This window comes from Sceloporus undulatus, chromosome 8 (genome assembly GCF_019175285.1).
Source record: "Sceloporus undulatus isolate JIND9_A2432 ecotype Alabama chromosome 8, SceUnd_v1.1, whole genome shotgun sequence".
Classification (NCBI taxonomy): Eukaryota; Metazoa; Chordata; class Lepidosauria; order Squamata; family Phrynosomatidae; genus Sceloporus; species Sceloporus undulatus.
In genome coordinates, this window is record NC_056529.1 from 38,754,093 (window position 1) to 38,778,538 (window position 24,446).

At 42.3% G+C, this 24,446-nt stretch overlaps 3 protein-coding genes across 8 annotated transcripts in view; 1 reads left to right on the forward strand and 2 right to left on the reverse strand.

Moving 5' to 3' along the window:
* Positions 1 to 225: 225 nt before the first annotated feature.
* LOC121914306 (hydroxyacylglutathione hydrolase, mitochondrial) lies at positions 226 to 11,032 on the reverse strand. 2 transcript variants are annotated; one of them, XM_042437637.1, is made up of 10 exons: positions 10,877 to 11,028; positions 9,136 to 9,198; positions 7,950 to 8,131; positions 7,567 to 7,631; positions 6,781 to 6,898; positions 5,641 to 5,749; positions 4,870 to 4,973; positions 3,805 to 3,906; positions 3,348 to 3,427; positions 226 to 2,017 (listed from the first exon to the last, which is right to left on the reverse strand). In XM_042437637.1, exons 3-10 carry the CDS (start codon positions 8,052 to 8,054, stop codon positions 1,918 to 1,920), a joined length of 783 nt encoding a protein of 260 aa, XP_042293571.1. In that variant the 5' UTR covers positions 8,055 to 8,131; positions 9,136 to 9,198; positions 10,877 to 11,028; the 3' UTR covers positions 226 to 1,917. The 2 variants fall into 2 exon arrangements, with proteins under 2 accessions (XP_042293571.1, XP_042293570.1); XM_042437636.1 differs by lacking the exon at positions 9,136 to 9,198 and having other exon boundaries at positions 10,877 to 11,032.
* FAHD1 (fumarylacetoacetate hydrolase domain containing 1) lies at positions 11,022 to 14,056 on the forward strand. Of its 2 annotated transcripts, none has more exons than XM_042437640.1 (2): positions 11,022 to 11,136; positions 12,848 to 14,056. In XM_042437640.1, exons 1-2 carry the CDS (start codon positions 11,054 to 11,056, stop codon positions 13,539 to 13,541), a joined length of 777 nt encoding a protein of 258 aa, XP_042293574.1. In that variant the 5' UTR covers positions 11,022 to 11,053; the 3' UTR covers positions 13,542 to 14,056. The 2 variants fall into 2 exon arrangements, with proteins under 2 accessions (XP_042293574.1, XP_042293573.1); XM_042437639.1 differs by lacking the exon at positions 11,022 to 11,136 and adding an exon at positions 11,271 to 11,425.
* Positions 14,057 to 14,393: 337 nt separating this feature from the next.
* MEIOB (meiosis specific with OB-fold) overlaps positions 14,394 to 24,446 on the reverse strand; it is a 19,421-nt gene continuing 9,368 nt past the window's right edge. For 3 of the 4 annotated variants that reach the window (XM_042437633.1, XM_042437632.1, XM_042437634.1), the window contains 11 exons: positions 22,854 to 22,985; positions 21,653 to 21,725; positions 20,956 to 21,151; positions 20,589 to 20,689; positions 17,820 to 17,872; positions 17,625 to 17,720; positions 17,173 to 17,274; positions 16,448 to 16,601; positions 15,768 to 15,957; positions 15,156 to 15,242; positions 14,394 to 14,741 (listed from right to left, as the gene is read on the reverse strand). In XM_042437633.1, coding sequence (XP_042293567.1) covers positions 14,634 to 14,741; positions 15,156 to 15,242; positions 15,768 to 15,957; positions 16,448 to 16,601; positions 17,173 to 17,274; positions 17,625 to 17,720; positions 17,820 to 17,872; positions 20,589 to 20,689; positions 20,956 to 21,151; positions 21,653 to 21,725; positions 22,854 to 22,985 — 1,292 coding nt within the window. In that variant the 3' untranslated portion in view covers positions 14,394 to 14,633. The remainder of the gene's footprint in view (positions 14,742 to 15,155; positions 15,243 to 15,767; positions 15,958 to 16,447; positions 16,602 to 17,172; positions 17,275 to 17,624; positions 17,721 to 17,819; positions 17,873 to 20,588; positions 20,690 to 20,955; positions 21,152 to 21,652; positions 21,726 to 22,853; positions 22,986 to 24,446) is intronic. The other variant, XM_042437635.1, reaches the window with a different exon arrangement.

The window sequence follows — 24,446 nt, forward strand, 5'->3', positions numbered from 1 at the left end:
TGAAGGGGATTTGCGGAGGGTCCCAAGTGCAATTTCCACCGTAGCTTCAGATCCAGTGGTTCTTTCTCTAGGGAAAACCAGATGCCAGATTTCACTACTAAGAAAGTTAACAATGACAAAAAGGTACAGATGTCTCCAAAGAAGCGTCTTAAACCAGCCCTTGCTGGGCAGTGGGTGGCGAAACCTTTGGTCCAAGAATTCAATAGCAGAAAGAGACCGGCAGGATCGAATAGTGCAATAGATCTTTATTGATAACCACACAGGACACCGGCACCGATTTGAACGACAGGCTTCAATACTAAGGCCTGGGGCTGGAAGCACAACCAAGAACAAGAATCGCTTTCTGAGAAGGTAAAAAAACCTAATTTTTTACCTATTGCACAAAAGGAACCAACTGCAACTATAGATGAGATGGACTGAGATGTTTCTCCTAGCAAGCCTATCATCATTCGGTCAGCAAATCCAAGCGGAAAGCAACATGGGTGCTATCTCTGCTTGATGGGTATTTTATCATCTTGCTTCTCAAGACTTCCAATTTTTAGCATTCCCACTTTGGAAAAGAAGCCGCGGTGCATTTTAAAACCAGCCAAAGCCCGTCCCAGTTACCACTGCCTTCCTCCGTCCGCTCCTGTTTGTTCACTTCTTTTATAGCAATATATATTATCTATATTTATATGTACAAACGCACGCTAGCAGAAATCAACAAGATAATTCACACAAGCTGAATTAAGTGGCTTTTCCATACTGGAAGGATGTCTAAGCAGTAGCATGGTCTGTCCGCTTAGCTTGGAGAAGTTACTTTTGTTGAGGTTTACAACATTTCTGTATGGCTAAAATGTGGAAGCATTCTGGGAGCTATGCTCCAAAGAAAGTAACTTCTCCATTCTTGGGAGGAGGAGGGCAAGAGTCGCACATCTCAGTTTAAATAATCTCAAACGTACTTTAACCATCCCTGCTCCACTACTCTAGAATTATAGTATTTCTAGGCGGGAGAAAATACTTCGTTGGAAAGTCTGTTCTGAAAACTATATTTCCCAGGGTTTCCCTTTGGGGCTGAGAGTTGGAAAAATTTGGAGTTCATTTCTTAAATTAAAAAGTGCAATGTATATACACCAAATAAACTATACTACTGCCAACAAGCACCTTTTTCCTCTATGCAAAGATGTAAGGAAAGGAGGAAAGGAGTTGGGCATCACTTCCAATAGGCAAGGTTCAGCATTTCTGAACATTGACTATTCAATGGCCGAGATTCAATACTTTGATTTCCAATGGGAGTGGAACTGGGGTTTTCTCCCCTAATTCCATGGTTTATGAAACCTGCTTTGGAATATTTCTTAGTCCTCCAAAGCAGGTTTTTAGGGTATGTATGTGTTATCACAGGAATGGGAGAAGCACCAGATATTAGCTCTGGATGGGAAAAGTAAACCAGCTGGATTGCAAAGTATTTTAGGGTCCTTCCACACTATAACACAGTTATAGTGCTATGGTTCCACTTTAACTACCATAGTTCCTGGCATCCTGAGACTGGCAGTGTAGGGAGGGGTACTTAGATGATGTAGGATGGCAAAGCCAAAAGTATTATCTCCAAATATATGTACAAAACCTGTGCCAACTCTACCCTCCCTGCAGCCACATCGAAAGAGAACGACAACAACGACACCCCGGCCGAATTTTGGGGCAACAAGAATAATTAAAACTTTAACATCTTTCCAACAGCTATGAACAAAGTGCGTGGCTGGCTGGATTTTTCCTATGAAGACAAAAACAATAACCGTCGTCATAAAAACTTCCTTAACCCAAACAAATTTAACGAAACAGAGCGATGGGAATCGAAGTGAATCGACTGCTGAGAAAACAATTATAAGAATATTAATGAAGAGGAGGGCAAGCAGCAGAGCATTTGCAAAGCGGCCAACTTCAATCTTTTGGGACTTTGAAGTTGTCTTTCTCTTTCCGGATGGCGCCCATCGTCCGGATGGGATCCGTTTCCCGGGCGTGTTGCTGGACGGTGGCCTCCCTGCCAAGGAATGGGAAAAGAGGTTAATTCTGACTTGCCAAAAATAATAATAATCATCATCATCATCTTTATTTGTATCCTGCCCTTTTCCCCAATACTGGGACTCTGGGCAGCTTACACCTTCCAAATATTACTATTAGAACCATACGAAAGGCCACATTCAGACTGAATTAAACTAAGGACCGTACTGAAACATACGTGCTAAAAGATTATTTAAAAGGAAAAAAAATACAATGAAAACAATACAGCATTTAGAACATATATATAAATCATATACAGTGAGCCCTTGGTATCTGCTGGGGTTTCTCCCAGGACCCTCTGTGGATACCAAAATCCGTGAATGTGCTGCAAGTCCCATTAAATACAGTGGCCTAGTAAAATGGTGCCCCTTATATAAAATGTCAAAATCAAGGTTTCCACAGGATTCAAGGATTCAAATCAAGGATTCCATAGCATTCAGCCTTGGTGGTTAAAGCGGTACCGAACTGCATTAATTCTGCAGCGCAGATGCATCCTAAGTCGCCTCTGTCATTTGCACTCATTAATGTCTTCCCTCCCAATAAGAGCAGAGTGTGTCAAGGTAATATTTTTAGACTACAACTCCCAGAATCCCAAGCCAACATGGGAGTTGTGGTGCCCAAAGTTGGGTGTGAAGGTTCTTTCTCCTAATCCCCATTTGACAAAAGAAAATGTTCAGGATGAGTGAATTGGTGACAGAAGCTGATTTAAGATATAAATATACTCTCTCTCTCTCTCTGGCTTTGCTTCGCGAACGAAGATTCAGTATACAGTATCTCAGTAGATATACAGTATCTATCTATCTATCTATCTATCTATCTATAGAGAGAGATCAATCAATTGATCAATCAATCAATCAGTCAATTGATCAATCAGTCAATTGATCAATCAATATAGATGACAGATAGATACACACACACACACACACACATACACACACACACACATATACATGCACAAACTAAAAAGCCCAAGATTTCATAGGATGGAGCCATGGCAGTTAAAGCAGCATCAAACCGCATTATTTCCGCAGTGTGGAAGCAGTCGCAGCCTCGGTCCCTTGGCATTCAGAGGTCCTCTATTCCTGCCCCAACAGCTATCTTGGTTTAATAATGAACTTTATCATTATTAGGGAGGGGTAGGGGATTATTTAATTTTTGTGGGTTTTTATATGTATCACGTATTTTATTGATATTTGTTCATTTTGTAACCCGCCCTCGATCTGTAGCGGAAAGCGCTATACAATAAACTCTATTATTATTATTATTATTATTATTATTATTATTATTATCTTGGAAAGCCCCCAAATCACCTCACTCTCATGAAGGGGTTGAATGTGAACTCTTCGCTGATGGTTGAAGGGATGGTCGGTTCGCCGCTGTCGTATTTCGCCTAAGGAAGGAATACAAAACTTTTAGGATGCTAAGGATGCTTTGCAGAGGCAAAAACCCCTCTGAACAAAGGTTGCCAAAAAGGTTGCCACCACAATAGGGTCGTCTTAGGATGGCCATAAATTGGAAACAACTTGAAGGCACGCAACAACCACAACAACAAGATGATGCTGATTATTATTGTTGTTATTATTATTAAGCTTTTTTGACTACAGTTCCCAGAATCCCCCAACCTAAAGAGAGATCCCAGCAACCCAGTCATCTCTTCCTGTAGTAAAGTCGCCGGGGGAATGAAAGGAGGTGCATTGCGGAAGGAAAGGGTGAGTAGGCTACAAAGCGACTACAATCCTCTTGCAAAAAATGGGAGCCCATCCTTACCTTTGCCCATGAGAGTTTGTGCTGGATTGCGTTGTTGTTGGGCTCCACGTGTCGCGCAAACTTTAAGTTGTTGATGGTGTATTCGTGGCCGCAGTAGACTTTCTGGGAAAGAAGAAAACGAGAGGTTCTTGCCATTTTTAAATCCAATTTTTCCCCCTAAAAAACTTTTGCAATTTCAGATTAATCCTTTATATTTCAACTATAACCGATTGTCTGTACTGACAATGGTGCTTCATTCTGTATTCTGCATTTGTGTGTGTGGCTTTTTCTTTCTTCTTTCAAACTGCATTTCAGTACTGCATTTCAGTATTTTACATTACTGAAATAATTATAAATGTTTTAGTCTTAGTTGGTTGTGGGTTTTCCGGACTATGTGGCCATGTTCTAGAAGAGTTTATTCCCGATGTTGCGCCAGCAGCATCTGCGGCTGGCGCAACATCAGGAATAAACTCTTCTAGAACATGGCCGCATAGCCCAAAAAACCCACAACCAACTATGGATGCCGGCCATGAAAGCCTTCGACTACACAATGTTTTATTCTGTTTGTAAAGCACCATTTACACATCTGGTGCTATATAAATAAATGATAATAATAACAAAAATAATAGGACTGCAAGGTTGTGGAGTCAAAATGTCATAGTCCCAAGCATCATTCTGAGGATTCAGGGCATGGACAGGTAAATAGAGCCCAAATTCACCTCCCAGACCATCCTGTAAGCCATATCCTATATTGCAAGCGCAAATACCTACATCGTCCCTTTGCAGGTCCTCTCAAAATGGTGACAGGGAGTTATACTTCACCATTCTGAGAGGGACTCCAGAAGAACTGCAGGAACTGGGAGGCAGTAGAAAGTTTTTGGGTGCAGGTGAGGGTACATTTGTGTTTTCACATACTTGAGGGACCTTCAGCATGATTCCTGGGCAATTTGGGGGCCATTTGTCCAAACCATGCAGAATGGAGGGGAAATGTTTGGGGATGTGGTTGTGGTAGAGGATGAATGACATCTGAGGTTGGCACAGAACTGCACCACCGCCACCACCGTGCCAAAAGCGTTGGCGCAATACCGTTTCGGGAGGAAGGCGTCCCAAGATCTCAATCAGAGCTTTGTACATTTCATCTGGGGTTCCTTCAAAGAACTTCCCGCAACCAGCCACAAAAAGCGTGTCTCCTAAAAGTAAAAAGAGAGACAAGGAGAAAAGACATGTAACTGGTCAGATTCACATCATGCCTTGAGAACAAAAGCAAATCCATATTATGACCACCATTAGCATCATCATCTTTACTTATATGGGTATACACAGCCTTTCCCCCAAATTTGGGACTCAAGGCAGCTAACCATTTAAGACAAGTATAATATCACTAACACCCACCAAAGTCCAAGATTAAAACAGAATTAGGCTAGGCACAAAGTGAGTATTAGAAAAGCCTTCCCTCCCATACTAAAGCAGGGATGGGGAAACTGTATAAAAGGGGCAAGGGGTCTATTTAGGACTCCGCATTTTCATCCCATGGGCTTCATCCCCATGACACACCAAGGCTGTGTCTGCACTGCAGAATTAACCCTGTCTGACACCACTTCAACTGCCATGGCTCATGACTGTGGAATCCTGGGAACAGCAGTTTTGTGAGACGTTTAGCTTTCTCTGTCAGAAGTCACAATAAACTAAAAACACCCAGAACTCCATAGCACTGAGCTGTGTCAGTTAAAGTGGTGTCCAAACTGGATTATTGCTGCAGAATCCAATGCTAGGATTCTATGTGGATCACACCAAGTAGAGACAGTTGGAGGGCTATAGCTCAGGTGTGCATACCTCCGACCCCCCAAAAAGCCTCACCTGTGAAGACGGCAGGGGGCTCGGAGCTATTTGGCTTCGTCACAAAATAGCAGATATGTCCAGAGGTGTGGCAGGGCGTTGAGAGGCATTTCACGTTTAAGGAGCCCACCTAAGAGAAGGTGAATACATTCAAGCTGTTGGTAAGGATACTTCTGATAGTAAGGAAGGACTGAGCTCTTGAGCATGAGATTTCTCAGCACCAAACAGCAAGTCTTGGCTTGTAGAAGCCACCGGGGTGGACAAAAGTGAAGTGACAAACAACACCTTGGAAACTGAGGCATCTCTACTTCTCTGCTCTATTGTGGCCTCCCTAAAGAGCGAAGGTGGCCATTTCTTGAGCTGGACATTCCCTTGACTGGCAGAGAAGTAGGCAATCTTTCTTGTCACACAGAAGTTTTCACCAAGCAGGAGGAGAAATGGGTTTCCTCTCAGCTATAAGTAGTTACCTTTCATTGGTCACCATAGGGCAGAGGTGGGGAAGTTTAGGTTCTCCAGGTGTTTTTGGCCAACCCTTCCCATCAGCCCCACACACAGAGGGTTTCTGGGAGCTGCAGTCAAAAAGATCTGGAGATACACAGATACTCTACCTCTGTTTTAGGCAAGAAAAACAGCCCATGCTTTTAGCAGGTCACCGCAAGAGCCAGCTTGCAGGACTAGACTTGGAAGGCCTTCAGATTTTTGTCTTCCAAAGTGTTAGGATGATGGGCATGAAAAGAAGACAGCAATAAAGGTAGCCTTTAAAAAAAAAAGTGACCAATGCTGCCCTTTGTCAACCAGGGGCACAATGAGTAGGGTTGCCCAGCTCAGGGCACACGGTTCTCCTTCTTCCCTAACTCATCCTGGTCTTTTCTTGCTGTGACAACTCTATACATGTGACAGGGAGGTCTGGCAGAGCCCCAGAACATTTCAATGTGCATGAAGCATGAAGCAAGGCCTGTTGTTCCTCAGCTAAACATCCCATTATCTACAAGCAGAGAGCTGCAAAAGCAGCCAGGGACAGTTGGGAGAGAAAGAATCAGATGCCAACTGCCATGCTCCAAGCATTCGTGCCCTTCAGTGCTCAGACACAGCGGCACACACTTTGGAGAGTGTTTGGGTAGCCCCATTCTCCACCCCCCAACTTTTTTCCTTGTTCTTTACCTGAAATGACATAAGATGAGAGACTTTCTGGGTGAGGGCTCCAACCCTGCTATCTCCCCCGTACACTTGCAACCCTGGCTCCATCTTTACAAGTTTCTCATTGCCACCAGCATGGTCCCTAGAAGGTCAAAAGGCCAGATTTGGAAGGCTGCGCGTACACACACATGAGGCATTCTTGGACAACGCACGTCAAGTACACCTGCCTTTTGGTTTTGCTCTCTTTAAAATAAAAACCAAAAATGAATGGAAGGCACCTCCAGTTTTCCCTTTCCTTTTGAATGAGAACTTACATTCTGTTCTGCTGAGTGAAACAAAAACTGGACAGGACCCATCTGATCTAGAAGGCATTAGGAAAAGAGGAAGACCCCATTACAGGTGGATAGACTCTATCAAGGAAGCCATGGGCCTGAATTTGCAAGACCTGAGCTGTTGAGGATTGCGTTAAGTTGATTTGATGCCAATTAACAACAACCAAACTACTACTACATCTATCAAAGAATTCTATTGATCTGAGAAGAATCAAGACTTTTTTCCCCACTTTCTTTGAGAGTCCTTTAATTTTTGAGAACTACGTTTCCTGGGATTCCTTGGATGAAGTGTCCAGGTGAAACAGGACCCAAACTATCCCATAACAAAACATTAGTGTCACTTGACCTCCCTCTTGTGTCAAAGAAGTCATGCCACAACCAAGTGGCAGCTTGTTCTTGACCCACAACATGGATGAAGGGGTTGTGTACATATCCCAGGATTTTTATTTATTCAAATCCTATCACAAAAAAGGGTTACCAGTGGTGGTGTGTAGTAAGAACAGTGGTCAGTTTCACCCCATGCTTTCGGACTGCATCCAGAACCTATAGAAAGAGTAAGACAGGAACATGTTAAACCTCATTGGGGCACATTCATTTTCTGTCCACAACTCTCTAGAAAAAAAACAGGTCCGTGGTCAAGATCTGGTAGTGCCAAATACAACAATCCTTTATGCAACTAGTTTGAACTTCGCTGCCAGGGTGGGCAACTGTTAGAGAAAAGGAATCCCAAAAGATCTTGGACAACTCCCCCCCCCCCATGCAAAAATAAAATCCCCATTTGGTCTCAATAAATTTGTAAAATCTCTGCATATGGCCACCTTCTGGCCACAGAAGAAGGTGGACTTGATCCAGGGGAGATACCTTCTGGGGCTGCACTGGGTCAACTATGGCAGCCTCTTTGGTCTCCTCGTCTATGAGGAGGTACATGTAGTTGTCGGTGAGGGCAGGAAGGAGCTCCACCTTCATGTTGTCCTGCGCGACTACCTTGGAGGGTCTTCTCTCAAACTCCGTATGGAGGAAGTTGGCCCGGAAATGGAGCACACCTTCAGAAGACAAAACAACAACTATCTTCAGCCAAGTCTAGGAGACTGAGGGTCAACACCATGAGACAAACTGGGGAAGGACCCACAATACTCTACTGGATCCTTTGTCTGAGCCAATGAGAGAAGACTACATCATGGAGGAGAGAATTCTGGGAACAGGTGACAGTTGAACAGTCGAAGGAGTTGAGAGACAAGGTGGCCCATAAAATGAAATAGGAAGAATCACACAGGCCTACAAAACTGAGGGTTATAAAGATCATTTTTAAAATGTATGCTGGTTTTATAGGAATTTGGCATTTGGAATCCAAAAACAACCTCAGATTTGCTCCATCGTGTAGTTCCCCCCCCCCCCCACAACTTGCTTTGACATTTCTATATTCAATATTCAAAGATCTATAGCTGTGTTAGTCTGTGATATCTAGATCCAAAGGGATCTTGTAGCACCTTGGAGACCAACTGAGCAAAAGGCATTTGTACCATAAGTGTTTGTAGACGTGGACTGCTATCTCTCCAGCTATCCACTTGGTCTACATCTTCTCCAAAAGGTCCTCCATTTTGACCATGGCTAAGAAGCATGAATTTATATTTGTATTCGTGTTCTTGGTTTTTATTTTGTCATGTCATCCATCAGGGGTGGTCATTCAGTCCCATATTACAACAACATACAAAGGGCTTGTGTAGCCCTTCAAAGTAGACCAAGCCTACAAAAGCTTATGCCACAACATCTTTTGCTCAGTGAGTCCTACACAAGCCCTTGGTATGTTATAATATGGGACTGAATGACCTCCCCAATGGAGGACATTCCAAAATAAAACCTAAAAACACTCATATACATATAAATTCACACTTCTTAGTCATGCACAAAATAGAAGACATTTTGAAATTCGTCCTAGACACAGGGCTGGAATGGAGGAAATGTGCTGGAAAAGGAGGACCTCTGGCTACTCTATTCTCGTGGCTAGTTCCTATGGTACCCATCTCCCCAAAAACATCTCTCTCCTCACCTGTGTGGCAGTTACGCCTCTACAGAGCAGGTGTAGACCGACCCAGGAGACAGGCGGCAGCAACTAGGAGAGCAAAGAGGAAGGCAAAGTCTTTAAAAAGAGATTGAGATGATTCAACAGTCTTAAGACCAACGCCAAGCCTGGGAGGTTCTCCTTCACGTTAAACATGGCTTAAAACACCGCTCTCATCCAACCAGGTTCCTCTCATCCCTATAATGCAATCCTTCACGCCTTGCGCTGCATGATTTATTCCCAAAATTAGCTGAATTATCACTTCTCCAAGGCGTCTCTCTCTGTTGACAACTCTCTTCCTCTCTCCAAGCGGACAAACCTGTTACACAAAAGTCACCTGGCCTCAGGCTCCATTTTCTTGTTCTACCACTGGCCCAAATTAATTACTTCTCTGGCGTCTTTTAGGCCTGGTCCACACTAGAGAAATAATTCAGTTTGACACCACTTTAGCTGCGGTGACAGAATTCTGAGAATAGTAGTTTGGTGACATATTTAGGCTTCTCTGTCTGAGAGCTCTGGCTCCATGACAAACTACAATTCCCAGTTTGTTTCAGTTAGTCACAAAGGTGCTACAAGATCTCTATATACAATTCCAGGATTCCACAGAACTGAGTCAAAGTGGTATCAAACTGGATTATTACTGCAGTGCAGATGCAACCTTAAACGCGTATGTCTTATTTGTCCTTTAAACTGTTGTGTGTTTTCATTAATGTGTTTTAACTGATGTTGTGCATAGTTTATTTGTTGTCGTTCCCTGCCTCGATCCATGGGGAGAAGAGGGTAACAAATAATAATAATAATAATAATAATAATATCTTGAAAGACCGGGAAGGCCATTTCCACTCCTTCGTGTAATCTCCATGATCCAGCCACAGCAGAATGGCTCAGCAAAATTAATCTCCATCCACAGACACAGCTGCTGAGAAACATCCTTAGTTCCACCATCTCAGAACTTTAAGACCAATCCTCTCCAGTTTCCAATCTGGCAACTCTTACAGCTTGGCCACCTTCTCCATTGAAATCCTTGGTGGGAAGAGGATCACCCATGGGTAGATGGGCTTTGCTCTGGGTTGCACAGAAGGGGTTTGCCATGGCCATCTTATAAGGCTGATAGATTGTGACTTGACCAGTGGAGGGTGCCCATGGCCACAGACCCCAACCCTCAAACCAACCCTCTCTAGTTTCCAATCTGACAACTTTGACAACTTGGCTACCTTCTCCATTGGAGTCCTTGGTGGGAAGAGGATCCCTTAATGATAGCTGGGCAATGGCCATCCTCTGAGGCTGAGAGAGTGTGACTTGACTAGTGGGGGGGTTCCATGGTCCTGTGTGCTTTCAAGACCATGTGCAGACCCTCAACTCTCAAATCAACCCTCTCCAGTTTCTAATCTGACAATTTTGGCAGCTTGGCCATCTTCTCCACTGGAGTCTTTAGTGGGAAGACGAACCCTTAAGGATAAGTGGGCCCTTGACTCTGGGTTCCAATGTTACCTAACCAGAGTTTCCATGGTCAAGGCTTCCCAGGGGCTGCTCTCTTGTTTGCTTCTGGTTTCTCTTTGGAAGGAAGGGAGGGATGAGTCTGGCACTTGCCTTGCAATGGTGCGTAAAGACGCACAGCAGAGCCTTCCTTGCAAGCCCTGCGCTTCTCTGCAAAGCCAGCCCCGGTGTGGCACCCCCTCCTTGCCCCCCTGGGCACCCCCTGCCCCTCTCCTCCTGCCCCTTAGCTTACCAGGTCTCAGGGCCAAGGAGAGCCAAGCTGCAGCGAGCCTCCCCTTCTCTGCCCAGCCCATGATCCAGAGGCAGACTAGGCGCCCCGGACGCACAAGCCCTGCTCCGGTGGCGCACCAGCCCAGCCGCCCCTTCGGCAGCCAATGACTTCTCCGGATTGCAAGACCCAGCCTCCCCAATGGGAGGAGGAGGAAGGAGGGCTGGCACTGCAGGACACGGATGGGGGCTGTCACAAAGGAGGGAAGCCAGCAGGCCTGGAAGGTAAGAGTGCTTGCAAGTTGCAAGGAACCATTCTGCACTTCTGTCAATTTTTGCATCTGGGACCCAATCCAATGGCAGGGAAAGGGGTGGACTTTGGAAAAGGAAGCCAAAGTCTACAAGGGAAAGGAGGAGGGGTGGCATTGCATGACCATGGCTGGAGGGGGGGGGGGGTCAAAAAGTAAAATGAAGGAGGCATGAAGGGTGCAAAGTCTGCAAGGAAGAGAAAGAGATTTCATTGCATGAGATGGCTGGGGGTTTGGCAGAAAAGGAAAGCAAGCAGGCCTGAAAGGTAAGATAGGTTGCAAGGATCTCTCTTTGGAAAAAGGTAAAGAGACTATGGCCTGTTACAGACTGCCAAAATAAAGCTGCTTCGGGTCTCTTTGGAGGTATGCTGTTTAAATGATGCGTGCATCCTAAGAATCCGGAAGCTGCACCAAAGCTGCACTCCAGTGCTTAGGAATGGAAGTGTGCTTTGGCGCGACCTCCGACTCTTAGGACCCATGCATCATTTAAACAGCATACCTCCAAAGAGACCCGAAGCAGCTTTATTTTGGAGTCTGTAACAAGGCCTTTGAGAAAAGAAGCCAAAGTCTGCAAGGAGGAAAAGGAAGAAAAGATGGCATTGCATGCGCATAGCTGGGGGGGGGGGGGGGGGTTCAAGAAATAAACAAAGGAGGCCTGAAAGGTGAGGAGAGGCCAACGCCAGTCGCAGTTCTGATTTTTGCATTTTTGGGACCAAATCCAATGACAGGGAAAGGGGTGGGCTTTGGAAAAGGAAGCCAGAGTCTTCGAGGAGGAGGAGGAGGGATGGCATGGGTGGAGGTTGGCAAAAACAAATCAAGGAGGCCTCATCGGTAAGCCAGGTTGCAAGGACCAACTCTGTGTTTCTTTTTTCTTTTTGTGCATTTTTGTTTTTGGGAACAAATCCAAGGGGGATGCTGAAATTTCTGGCTTGGAGAAGAAAGGGGAGGGTTTGTGGTGCCAGAGCTGCTGAGTTGGGGTTTTAAAAGGCAGTGTTTGCAGTCAGCATTGGGACAGAGGGGAAAAGAGTGGACTTTGGAAGGAGAGGCCAAAGTCTCCAGGGAGGAGGAGGAGTGTTGGTTGGTGTCCTCTTTCTCCTTCCTGCAATGCAACATTTGCCCTCTGAAAGTTTGAACCTTAAGAGGTGTTTTTTCTGGCCACTGTGTCTCCCTGAACTCCCTCCCTCTCTGTTGCTCACAAAGTATTTGTTGTTGTGTGCATTTAAGTCATTTCCGACCTATGGTGACGCTATCCTGCAGTTTTCTTGGTAAGATTTGTTCAGAGAAGGTTTGCCGTTGCCTTCTCTGAGGCTGAGAAAGTGTGACTTGCCCATGGACACCCAGTGGGTTTCATAGCAGAGCTGGGAATCAAACCCTGTCTCCAGAGCCAACACCAAACCACTATGCCATTGCGGTTCTCATAAGGTGTATATGAAACAGAAATGAATTTCATGTTTAGATTTGGGTCCCGTCTCCAAGGTATCTCATTAAGTACATGCAAATATTCCAAAATCTTATCTAGTTCTTTCATAGCTAACCTCCTCATCCTGTCTTTTTCTGATCTCTTGGCTGCAGTCCCCATTCTGATCAAGGTTTCTGTCCTATCTGTCCTAAGAGAGGATGTGGAAAAACTGTATCCTCAGCTACCTTGCCTGTATTTCATTTTTTCTTTTCTTCTCTTTTTTTGACAGAGTAATAATTGCGGTGAGAAACATGGCTTCTGCCAAGCCTTTGTCCAGGTTCTGGGAGTGGGGCAAGACCATCGTCTGCGTGGGACGGAATTATGCAGAACACGCCAAAGAAATGAAGAACGCCCTCCCTTCGGAGCCCCTCCTCTTCCTCAAGCCTTCGGCCGCTTATGTCCGGGAAGGTTCTCCCATCATCCGTCCGTCCTATTGCAACAAGCTGCACCACGAGGTGGAATTGGGGGTAGTGATTGGGAAGAAGGCCCAGGATGTTAGCCAAGAGGTGGCTATGGACCATGTGGGAGGCTATGCTCTTTGCCTAGACATGACAGCCAGGGATACACAAGAGGAATGCAAGAAGAAAGGGCTTCCTTGGATGCTGGCCAAAGGATTCAACACTTCCTGTCCGGTCAGTGACTTTGTCCCGAAAGAAAAGGTCTCCGATCCGCACCAGTTGAAGCTATGGCTGAAGGTAAATGGGGAGCTGCGGCAAGAAGGCGATACGTCCGACATGATCTTCTCCATCCCGCACCTCATCAGCTACATCAGTGGGATTATCCCACTGGAGGAAGGGGATGTCATACTGACAGGGAGCCCCAAAGGAGTTTCTGCTGTGGAAGAGAATGACAGGATAGAAGCTGGCATTGAAGGGCTCCTGACCATGCGGTTTCAAGTAGCCCAGCAGCGACGCCGGCCCTAACAAAGCATGCCCCTTTTTTCCTGGCTGATTCAAACTGGAATACAAAGGAACACAGGTGCCATCTTTTCCCTCTGCGATGGGGAAGAAAAGCTGAGCTGCTTCTCTTAACAACAGTCTAGTAGCATCTCCTTATTTCATCTTCTGATGTCTTCCCACAGATGGAGACAGAAAGCATAAGCTCATGTCTCTTTGGACAGAATGGCTTTTTTCTCCTTTGTTGCAAAACCAGCCAACAAAAAACAGCGGATCTGGGATGAGGGCAACTGAGCTACATCTGCTCCGGTTTGTGTCAAAACACAATTTTGGGTTTTGTTTTTTTCACCAAAAAAATGCAACAATGACTTTCCTTAAAAGCACAGCCAAGTGCCTATATAGAATGTAATGGGCAAAAGGTCCTTTAAGAATTGTTTGTGGTAGGAGAACATCTAGCAAATTATATTGCAACAAAGTCTAATGAAACTGAATACTTAAGATGTAAACTAAATAAAATGTGTGTGTTTTTCTGCCTTCCTTAATCAATGTTGCACCACTGGAGTATTTCGTTTTCAAAGTACTTCATATCTGTTATATGAAATCCTCACAAAAGGCCTGCAAGGTTAGTAGTATGTATATTGTCAGCACACTGTGAGAATTTGGGAGGGAGGTGGCAAAGGCAGGTTTTCTTAAGGAAGAAATTCTGTTTATATCTTTGGTTTGATATTTCAAGCTCCCCTGCCGACAAAGTTGTCATTTTGCTCAGTTGCACCTTATCAGTCCCTACCATATAATTTAACTTTAATGAAGAAAAAAAACCCTGATTTTTTTTAAAACGCTTGCAGAGAAAGTGAATTTAAACTTCACAATAATATTTTTCTCAAATTTATTACACAGAGATACAATTTTACTTCCTTCAAAGAGCAATTAGAAATTGCTTGGAGAAATTTTGGAAGATGTTAAACTGTTCCTTAAACAACATAATGAACTTAAATGAGTTTTGATAAAGCACTATTCTTAGCAACTATGCAACGAGGATGAAATTTATGGATAAATAATTGTTTCACCGTACTAAAACATAATGAAAAATTCCTTCCAACTGTTTTGAAGGTGGGGTAGTTATTTTTCTTTTCCAGACAAGCTTTGACTGGCTTCCACTGGATCTGCTAGCTTGCAAGAAAGCAGACTCACTCTCAGTCCAGTTCGTGAATTTGCTGAAGGTATAACCTGTGGAATAAGTCTGAATTAATGGCTTAATAAAACAAAACTTCTTTCCCTTTTTCATTAGAAAAGATAAAATAGGATAACGGTGCAAGTATGAATCGGTTTGAAATAAGAAATGGAAGGGGAAAGGATTCTTAATCTTATCCCTTGCATTGTTTTCTTACCTCCTTTCTTTGCCAGTTGCTTTTGCTCCAACAAGGGAAAATACACCTTTTCTTCAAGTCACATTCTTACTGAATAAAATGCTCCATACCATTGTGGCCTTCCTCTTATAGATCATTTGATTTGGGAAAAGAAATTCTGATCATTGGGTTTCACAGCAGAAAATAGGAGGGTGGAATTGGGTGGCGAGTGTCAAGGAAACATTGCTTTCTTTGGTATGCATTTCATTATTTCAAGCTTCATTTCTATATATACCTTAAAGTAAACTTTGCTTCGTTCTAACAGAAGGTGCCATTTCAGGGCTGTCCTTTGATCCTCTGTCAGAGTCTGGAACTCCTGGACCTAATGGGAAAAACCACAGGTTGAAATGTACATAATTGGCAAGAAGATGTACTTTTTGAGAAGGAAGTGCAATGTCCCAAACCCAAAACCTTCTCCAAACCAAATGAGAACTTGAAGTGCCCACCTCAGCTTTTCATAATTTCTCAAAATAGAGGGAGGAGTGAGGTGGGTATACAAATTGAACAGCCAAGATAACCAAGTGATAATGGTATAAAAACCTGAGATCTTGTCTCAGTACTACTATATTGGCTTCCATAGATCAATAATTCTGGAAAGTACTTTTAGATCTCTGGGGGGGACCAACAAAATTTTATTGTTTGGCACATTTATTCCTGCTTAACGTTGGTACGCTATAGAGCCTGCTTCCTGATGCCATAGTGGCAATAAGAGTTACAAGCGTTTTTGCTGCACGCGAAACACTTTAAGCTAGACAGACCCTAAACAGCCATGACAAAAATTCCCAGTAATATTTTTGCTGGCACAACAACCAGAAACGGAGGAAAGCCATTCCTAGTATGGTCTCACCGTGTAACCTAAGGTTTCCTCAGCTACTGTATCCGAGAGGCTGCAAGAATGAAGTGTGCCTGTGTGGTCAGTCAGATCAACTATTAAATCAAAGCTGGCAAAGACTGGAATCGCCTCTGAAGAGGTAAGAGCGCTGGTACAGAAGGAACATGTGTTTGTACTCTCATTGACAACGTAGTGGCACTTGGCACTGCAAAACAGAATAAAGAGCACAGAGTTGCACCGGAGGACCTGGAGATTCCTATACAGGAATAGTGTTTTTTCAGTTGTCCACATTCACAGGAGTCCTTCACCCCTAACCCTGGTGAAGGTGGATGAACTGCAAACCATCCCTGGTAAGACTGCCACTTCATTGTACTTCCACAGTACTGACCTGCAGTCTCTTAACTGCCACAAGAGGAGAAGCTAAAGCATTGAAATAAAATTAATTAATTAATTAATTAATTAAAACAAAGTCTATGAATGCTGTCTAGCGCATTGGTCTGTAGAAATTATGACACAGAGGCAAGATAGAAAAATGACTGCGGAGCAGAGAATGCTTAGACAAGACAGTTAAGTGAAGTGAGACTAGTTCAGGAAAGGCTTTGATGCAGAATTAGAAAAGGGATTTGGAAGTTTTCTAAGATGGTTTGGGATAAGGAAGGAAATGTCATTGGTAAAAAATGTAATGCGCTGCTTACCATCTGTTTCGTATTACCTTTGTCGATTCATTATCAATATTCAGTGTAGAAATGTAGGCAAAAATGATACCATATAAAGGTTCTGGCTTCCTCATGTTCTGCAAAGCTTCAGATTTTAACTGTTCCACTGTATAAACATCCAATATTGTCTGCACTAAAGAAAATGGGAGGATTCAGATTATCTGAAATTTAGTTCAAACTTTCTAAAGATACTGAGAAACTCGTGGTCATTTAAGTTCGATACAAATGGTTTTAACATGAGTTTAAAATCATTTTAAAAGGGTGAAATTGTTTTGATACATCAAAACAAAACTGATTTACCTGTCACATTTTGACATTGGAAATAGTATGCTACTTAAGTAGGATATGTATTATGTATGTACTTGACTCCCAGTTTGAGGGGAAAGGTAGGACAGAAATAAATATGCTGCTACTACTACTACTACTACTAATACATATAATAATGCTTACATATATTATAATCAGAGCTATTTAGTTCAGCATGATTGACTGAACAGAGACGCATCCTAGTGCTCTTCAGATGTTTTGGACAACTGCAACTCCCATCAGTCTTATCTAGCATGGCTAGTTTTTGCAGTTTAAAATATATACTTTCACTCAGATTGGAGGGTTCTGCTTATATTTAATAGAGGAGGACCACAATCAAGGTCCTAAGCTGTGTATATCAATTTATCAAATAAATAAATAATTGAAAGAACACTTACAATTTACGGAGTTTCGGAACTGATCTCCTATGTCATCCTCCAAATCTAACATTTCTGCGCTTTCTCTGACAAAGTTGAGCAGAATGTTTGCTTCTGGTGTGTCTTCCAAAAAAAATAAAATGCAGTACTATTAATAAAGGCAAACCTGTACAAAGCCAAAATACCTAATTGTCAATTTTAGCTAAATGATTAATGCAGTGTGTTACGGTTGGTGTGTCAATGAACGGTAACCAACAAAAGTGTCTTATAGTATTATGTAGAATTATGTAGTGTGGATATATCCCATGTCTGTCACTTTAAAAAAAATGTTGTAAATTGGGGCAAAAAAGTCTATAGACTTTTAAAAAGTAGCATTAGTTTTTAAATAACAAGCCGTCCTTTTTATTTTAAAAAATTTGGATATTATAAGGGGTTTTATATAGTTCAAACAGGGTTTTATAACTGACCCTTACCAGGATTAGTAGTGATGATGGTTTTGGAAATTACGGTTGCAACCATGCAGTTTCTGAATTTGTCAAAGTTGATCCTTACATCTGCTGCAAATATAACTGGTAAGGAAGGTACGATTGGTTTGTTATTTTAATCAAAGCTTGACATTGGTGACAGTGTCGGCAAAAATATTTGGGAAGAAAACCGAAAGCTGATACCTGTTTCCCGAGGCATCCAGGTCTGTGCAAGCTGGATGGATTCATTGTCCCAGCTGGAGAGATAGTTAACAAAAACATTGCTAATTTGATTGCACTGTATTATAATTTATTTTTGTATAAATATGAAGCGTTTATGCTTTTGCAAAATCACTCCTGTTTTCAAATACTGAAAACCCAGAATAATAAAATAAATAATAATAAAAAATTTATTTCTATCCCGCTTTTTGCCAAGCAATCAAAGCTGCCTACAACAGGTTAAAATACAGCCATATATACATAATGCCCCCCCCTTAAAACAAGATTAAACAATGTGAGATTAAAAACTACATATTAAAACCGACTAAGCTAAATAAAAATCATCATGGGCAGAGTTCACTGGATGGGAAGTCTTATTTGTGGCTGAGCATTTTATTCTGGGAAGGCTTGCCAGAAGAGATCTGTCTTAATGGCCTTTTTAAAGCTCTCTAGATTGGTGATTTGACGGATCTCGTCCAGCAGGCCATTCCATAAGTTGGGAGCGGCTGCAGAGAATGTCCTCTGGGAGGTCGCCGTCAGCCTGGTCTTTAAGGGCTGTAATAAATTCCTCCCAGAGGACCTGAGGGTACGGGGCGGATTGTATGGAAGCAGGTGATCCCTTAGATAGGTTGGGCCCAAGCCATGTAGGGCTTTAAAGGTGATAACCAACACCTTGTACTGTGCCCGGAAACTGATAGGCAGCCAGTGGAGTGACTTCAATATTGGTGTTATATGGTCACTCCTTGCTGTTCCTGTGACCAACCTGGCTGCCATATTCTGTACCAACTGCATAAAAGGAAAGAAATGACAATATTACCAGATAATAAAAGCAAATAAAGGAAAGTTAGCAAGCATTTGAAGGATCAAAACGTCCCTAATCAGATATCTGTTACCTTTTTTCCCAACAGCAAACCATTACAAGACATTACAGGAAAAGAACAGCAAGGCAAGTGTGAATGTCCTAGACTTCATCCCCATCAATATTTTTAGGGTAAACAGCACCTAAGACAGGGCATTTGACTTCATTGAATGGGTTTGCATGGAGAGAGGAGCTGAAGCAGGCTAGGAATAGTGTTAAATATATATGGGAAGCAATGAGAGTGACTGACCAAAATATGTATGCAAAAGTATAGCCAAGTTAGTCTATAAAATCAGCATGTAGAGAGATCTTGTAGCACCTTTGAGACTAAGTGAAAGAAATTGGCAGCATGAGCTTTCCTAGACTTATGTCTACATGCCAAAACACCCTGCATAAATAATCCAGTTTGACGTCACTTTAACCGCCCTGGCTCAATGCTAGGGAATGCTGGGAACTGTAGTTTTGTGACAGCCTTCTCTATCAGAAAGCTCTGGTGCCACAGCAAACTACAGTTCCCTAGCACTGAGCCAGGGCAGTTAAAGCAGTGTCAAACCAGGTTATTTCTGCAGTGTATTTTGGACCTACAGTGAATAGGGATGTAGACTTAAGTCTGTTATTATTATTAAACTTTATTTATAAAGCACTGTAGATTTACACAGCGCTGTACATAAAATAGAATTAAATTAAATTAAAAGTCTAGAAAAGCTCATGCTGCCAACTTCTTTCTTCAGTCAAAAGTACTACAAGATCTCTCTGCATACAAAATATGTGTGTTTGAGAAATGCAATGCATGAATGCTGGTGTCAAGGCTTCTAAACATAAACAGTTATTTAATAAATGGAGCCTTATTAGGTGAAACCAGAAAACATCGTGTTTTGAACAGTTTTTCTTTATGAAACGTTGGAGGGTGTACTATAAAAAGCTACTTGGTATAACAGGCAAATGAAACCTCCCAAGTTCAGAGATGTTGTGATACCAATAATGATCATTTTGCTACTGATCAGGTTGATGGGGAGGTGCATACAAAATGGAAGAGGAGATAGCAATAGCAAGTACATTTGCAAATGTTTACTGATATCGCCTAGAAAGACGCCATTTATTAAATAACTGTTTACATTCAGAGGCCTTGACATGAGCATTCATGCAAAGCTTGACCTTCAGATAGAGCTTGACTATACGTTGAGCAAGGAGGATCATCAATGGCCTCCCTAACTAAATGGCTTTTTTTTTATTTCTTCATCTCCATGATGACCTTTCATAATTGATTTGTGGCTGTTTCACTTTGCCTCTCCCGAGGGAAGAATTTGTCAATAACTCATAGAGACTGGTAATATATTCAAGGCCATTGTACCGGACAGCCTTATAGGTAATGGAGGTTAATGGATATTGGTGCCATTTAATTATTGCTGCTATATTGTCACAGAGGCCACACAGTCAGAGTCTTTTGTTTATGGCAGCAGCTTGCACTTGTGTCCAGTTTGGGAGGAGAATAACTGAACTGTGATCCCAGGTACTTGCTTCTAAAGGAGGTCATACAGTTATACTGTCTTACTCATGAAATCATGTGGGAAGATCAGACTATCATGGATCAGTATACAAAAGTGACTTGAAGCATCTTTGAGACTGAGAGACAAAAGTTGGTAGCACAAGCTTTCTTAGACTGATTTGCATCTGGATGAGGTAGACTTGGTCTACAAAAGCTTATGATACCAACCTCTTTCTCTCAGTTAGTCTCATATGTGCTATGACAATGCATGTATTCTACTTAACCTCTCCATGTTCGCCCGCTAAAGACACTTCCTTCGTCTTTGTTCTTACACTGAAAGTCTTTTTTCAGGTGACAAAAATTGAATTTTTGACTGTCCACCTGGAAACACCCTTAGAAAACACCTTACCATATCATTGCAAAAGAAGACTCGGTTTCATCATACAGCTTAACTTCACATCTGTGGCCTTTCCGCCTGTCGGAAGTGGTGAAGTATTTGGGCACGCCAACCTTTGCAAAATGAACAAAGAAACACCTGACTTGGTTCTGAACACATAGATACACACAGGCTTTGTGGGATACTTCTTTTTTGAAGCTTTTTATTAACGTTGCTTGTTAGCCTCTCTTAGCATTAATCAAGTCAAGTGACTGCTGACCAAGACAAAAGATCATTCCAATCGACCATGACCCAATAAATCTTTATCTATGCAGAAATCAATGAGATCATCAAACTACCACAGAAGCATCCTCTTAATTTGTATGATTTTCTGACTTACTGATTTAATGGCAGCCAAGACATTAATAATTCTTCCATCCAGGTTCTGTCCATTGGCCACAATATCCCCCAGTGAGTAAAAATCTTGAGGGTCCTTCACAGGTAGGTTCAACAGGGACAGCAGTTTGGCGTCTGCTTCTCCGGGAGAACAGATTTTGACAGTGGAATGGTTTTCACTGAGCAGTAGCTTGTAGCAGCTGATGTGAAGATACATAACAATTTACCGGTCAGTACAGAAAGCATGTCCGTACATTATGAACTCTCCGAATTATGATATGCTGTTGTCAGATGTTATACTTTTTCTGTTATAAAGCCTTTCCTCAATACCTATCTTTAGGATTCTTGTTGCATTTGCAACTCATGACAACCCTAAGGTTAACTTATGAGATTTTCCTGGCAAGGTTTGTTCAGAGGGGATTTGCCTTTGCCTTCCTCTGAGGCTGAGAGAGTGAGGCTTGACCAAGGTCACTCAATGGGATTCAATGGCTGGATGTGGATTTGAATCCCAATCCAGCATTCAAACCACTACATCCCACAGGCTCACCTGAAGGACCGTGTCTCCCTATATAACCTTGCCCATGTCTTGAAAGCTTCTGAACAAATGCTCTGGAAGCAGGTAGCTGTGTATATCCAGGCTATGTAACCAAGACATACTTTAGAAGCTGTTATTAGATGTCCATTGTGGCGTTAACATTTACCTTGGAGTAGCAGGGTTGAATTTTTCTTCCTTTTCCACTTCTTTTGTTTGTACTAAAGGGTTTTCAATTGTGACTGTAATAGGAGGAAGATGACAGAAAGTCACATAAAATCTGGATTTAAATTACAGCCTACGTATGTAGATAGTAAGATACTCTTGCAACGCAGCCCTAAGGTTTACTGTGCAAGCAGTTGTGTGGGAATGACAACGGGATGCAACATCACTTTAACACATAGTAAATGAATCAAAACCTAACATTTCCTCATTGTAGCCCTCAGGTTACAGGGATGTTACAAATAGGAAGTAGTGGGAAGAGTTAAATCAACCAGGAACACCTCTCCCAACCCCTAAAAGCATAGGAACCACATGCTTTTGGAGAATACTTAAAAGTTTAGGGATCCATCCCATCATTCTATGTGAACCCGTTCATTTCCCAGAAATGGTACAGTTTCTTGTAGCCTTTACTTTAAACAGCATGTGGGAAATTACTTGGGAGGATGCTCTTGTCTCTGTTCTGTGTATAAAAATACAAAGCTGGATCAATGGTCGAGCAAAATATTAACATTATTATAAAGAAGCTATCACAAATCTCATTGTCTTCTAATGGACTGCAGAATGAATAATGTTATTTAGGCACATTTGGCACAATCCAGACAAAGTAAAGCACTTTCAATGCCCATTTCAGTAGTAGAAAAGGTAAGCCATGGTTAACATACTTAAACATATTCTTAACTTTCCCACTGAAGTGAAGGGGATTTTCATTGCAGTCCTATGGTTTACTCAAAACTTAATCCTGTTGGCTTCAGTTGATCTTTTTCCTAAGTAAGTGCGCTTAGGATTGCACCCTTAACTCAGCGCTTGACTCTGGCCTAGTTGTACCTTTCATGATAAACTGTTATTACATTTATGAACAATTTGGGGGAACAATGAAACATAATACATATTTCAGTTCTAAGGAATCTGGGAGATTGCTTTTCGCGTCTTTGCCTCTTGATGACAGCTTTACTACATTTGAATACTGGCTTTTTAAAGTTTACTTCTTCCCCTTTTGCTCAGTTTAACGGAACATTTTGGTTCCAATTAAATAGTCTGCAGCTCCTTGACGGAAAGCGCACTATCAGACCACAAACACATCACATTGATTTAAAGAGCGGGGAAAATGTACCGAAATTGAAATATGTTTGGAATAAACTCCAGCTTACCACAGTCGCCTACTCTAAAGCTTTCAGAAAGCAGTTTAATGTATTCCTCTCTTCCCCAGGAATGGACATTGATGAAGCAAGATGGCGAGTCGCGAACAGTAAAACCAAAAGTGTATCTTTCTGATCCAACGTCTGGAAAGAGAAGAGGCATTTATTAGAACCCAATTAAGAATCTGAATGTGTTAGTCATAGGATAATATCATATGTGCTTATTGTGTTTAGCTTGGTATTATCAGTTTTAAATCATCGTACAAACAGTGCTACTCATTCAAACTGAGCTCCAGAGGATGGCACCTGTCTCAGATACCTGCACTTGTAAAGGCTGTCAGCATACCTGTCTTGGGCGCCATTTCTTTATGCCCATATGGCATATAATCGGGAAACATGGAAGCCACACTTGGGATGCCAGCAAGCAGTCAAGAAAAAGCTTAGGGAAATCGTGGTTAGAGGCAAGGAAGGCTTACTGTAAACACTCAACAGCCTGGTTGGATATTTGGGAAACAAAACAGAATAATCTTGCTTTTAACCACCAGAGGTCACCAAACCTTTTAAATATGTATGGGAAAAATTTAGTTCTCATTGTAAATGGAAGAAAAAGATGCACTAAGGTTGCTTCCTTTAGCAGAGGAAGGTGGGACTCTTGTCACCAATTGCAATGAAACTGAATGCATCAGCCCTCAACTTTATACAGGTATATATCAGTTAACAAACTATATATTTCTCTGGCATTACTTCTTTAAAAGAAAATTGGGGACCAGAGGCAGAAATAACATGGGAAAGAATCAAGATAGTTTCCCACACCACAAAAAAGAAGAACAGTTTAGCATACGTCAGCAAACTTATTACTGTGTATACTCATGCGTAAGTCTAGAAATTTAGGTCAAACAATTGACCCCAAAAACCTGAGTCGACTAACCCACGGTCAATGTAAGTAATGTATTTTAACGCTCATTTAAAAGAAGGAATCATCCCTGGTGAAAAGCATCCAGCCTTAAGAGTAAGCAAAAAGAGTTCTGTCTGTTGGAATTTTGTAAGTTCTTTGACATTGTTTTGCTTTGCTTCGTCCTTTAGCTCCTTTGTATATGCCCCTAAGTTTTACCCTTGACTTAGCCACGGGTCATAGCAAAGTCCATAATTTTGGCCCCAAAACATGCCCTAGACTTATACATGAGGTCGACTTATATTTGAGTATATGTGATATTCAAAACTAACAATATGCACATGTATGGCGACCCTAAGGCAAACTGATCATGGGGTTTTCTTGGCAGGTTTCATCAGAAGCGGTTTGCCATTGCCATCCTCTGAGGCTGAGAGATTGTGACTTGCCCAAGGTCACTCAGTAGGTTTACATGGCTGAGACAGGATTCAAACCCTGGCCTCCAGAGTCATAGTCCAATGCTTGAACCACTACACCACACTGTCCCTCTAGTCTTACTGTTTTAATCTCAAATTTGTATGGTTTTAGCTGTATTTGTTTTTACTGTATTTTTTGTAAGCCACTGAGTCCTAATCTGGGGGAAAAGAGGGCTATAAATAAAAGGATGGATGGATGGATGGATGGATGGATGGATGGATGGATGGATGGATGGATGG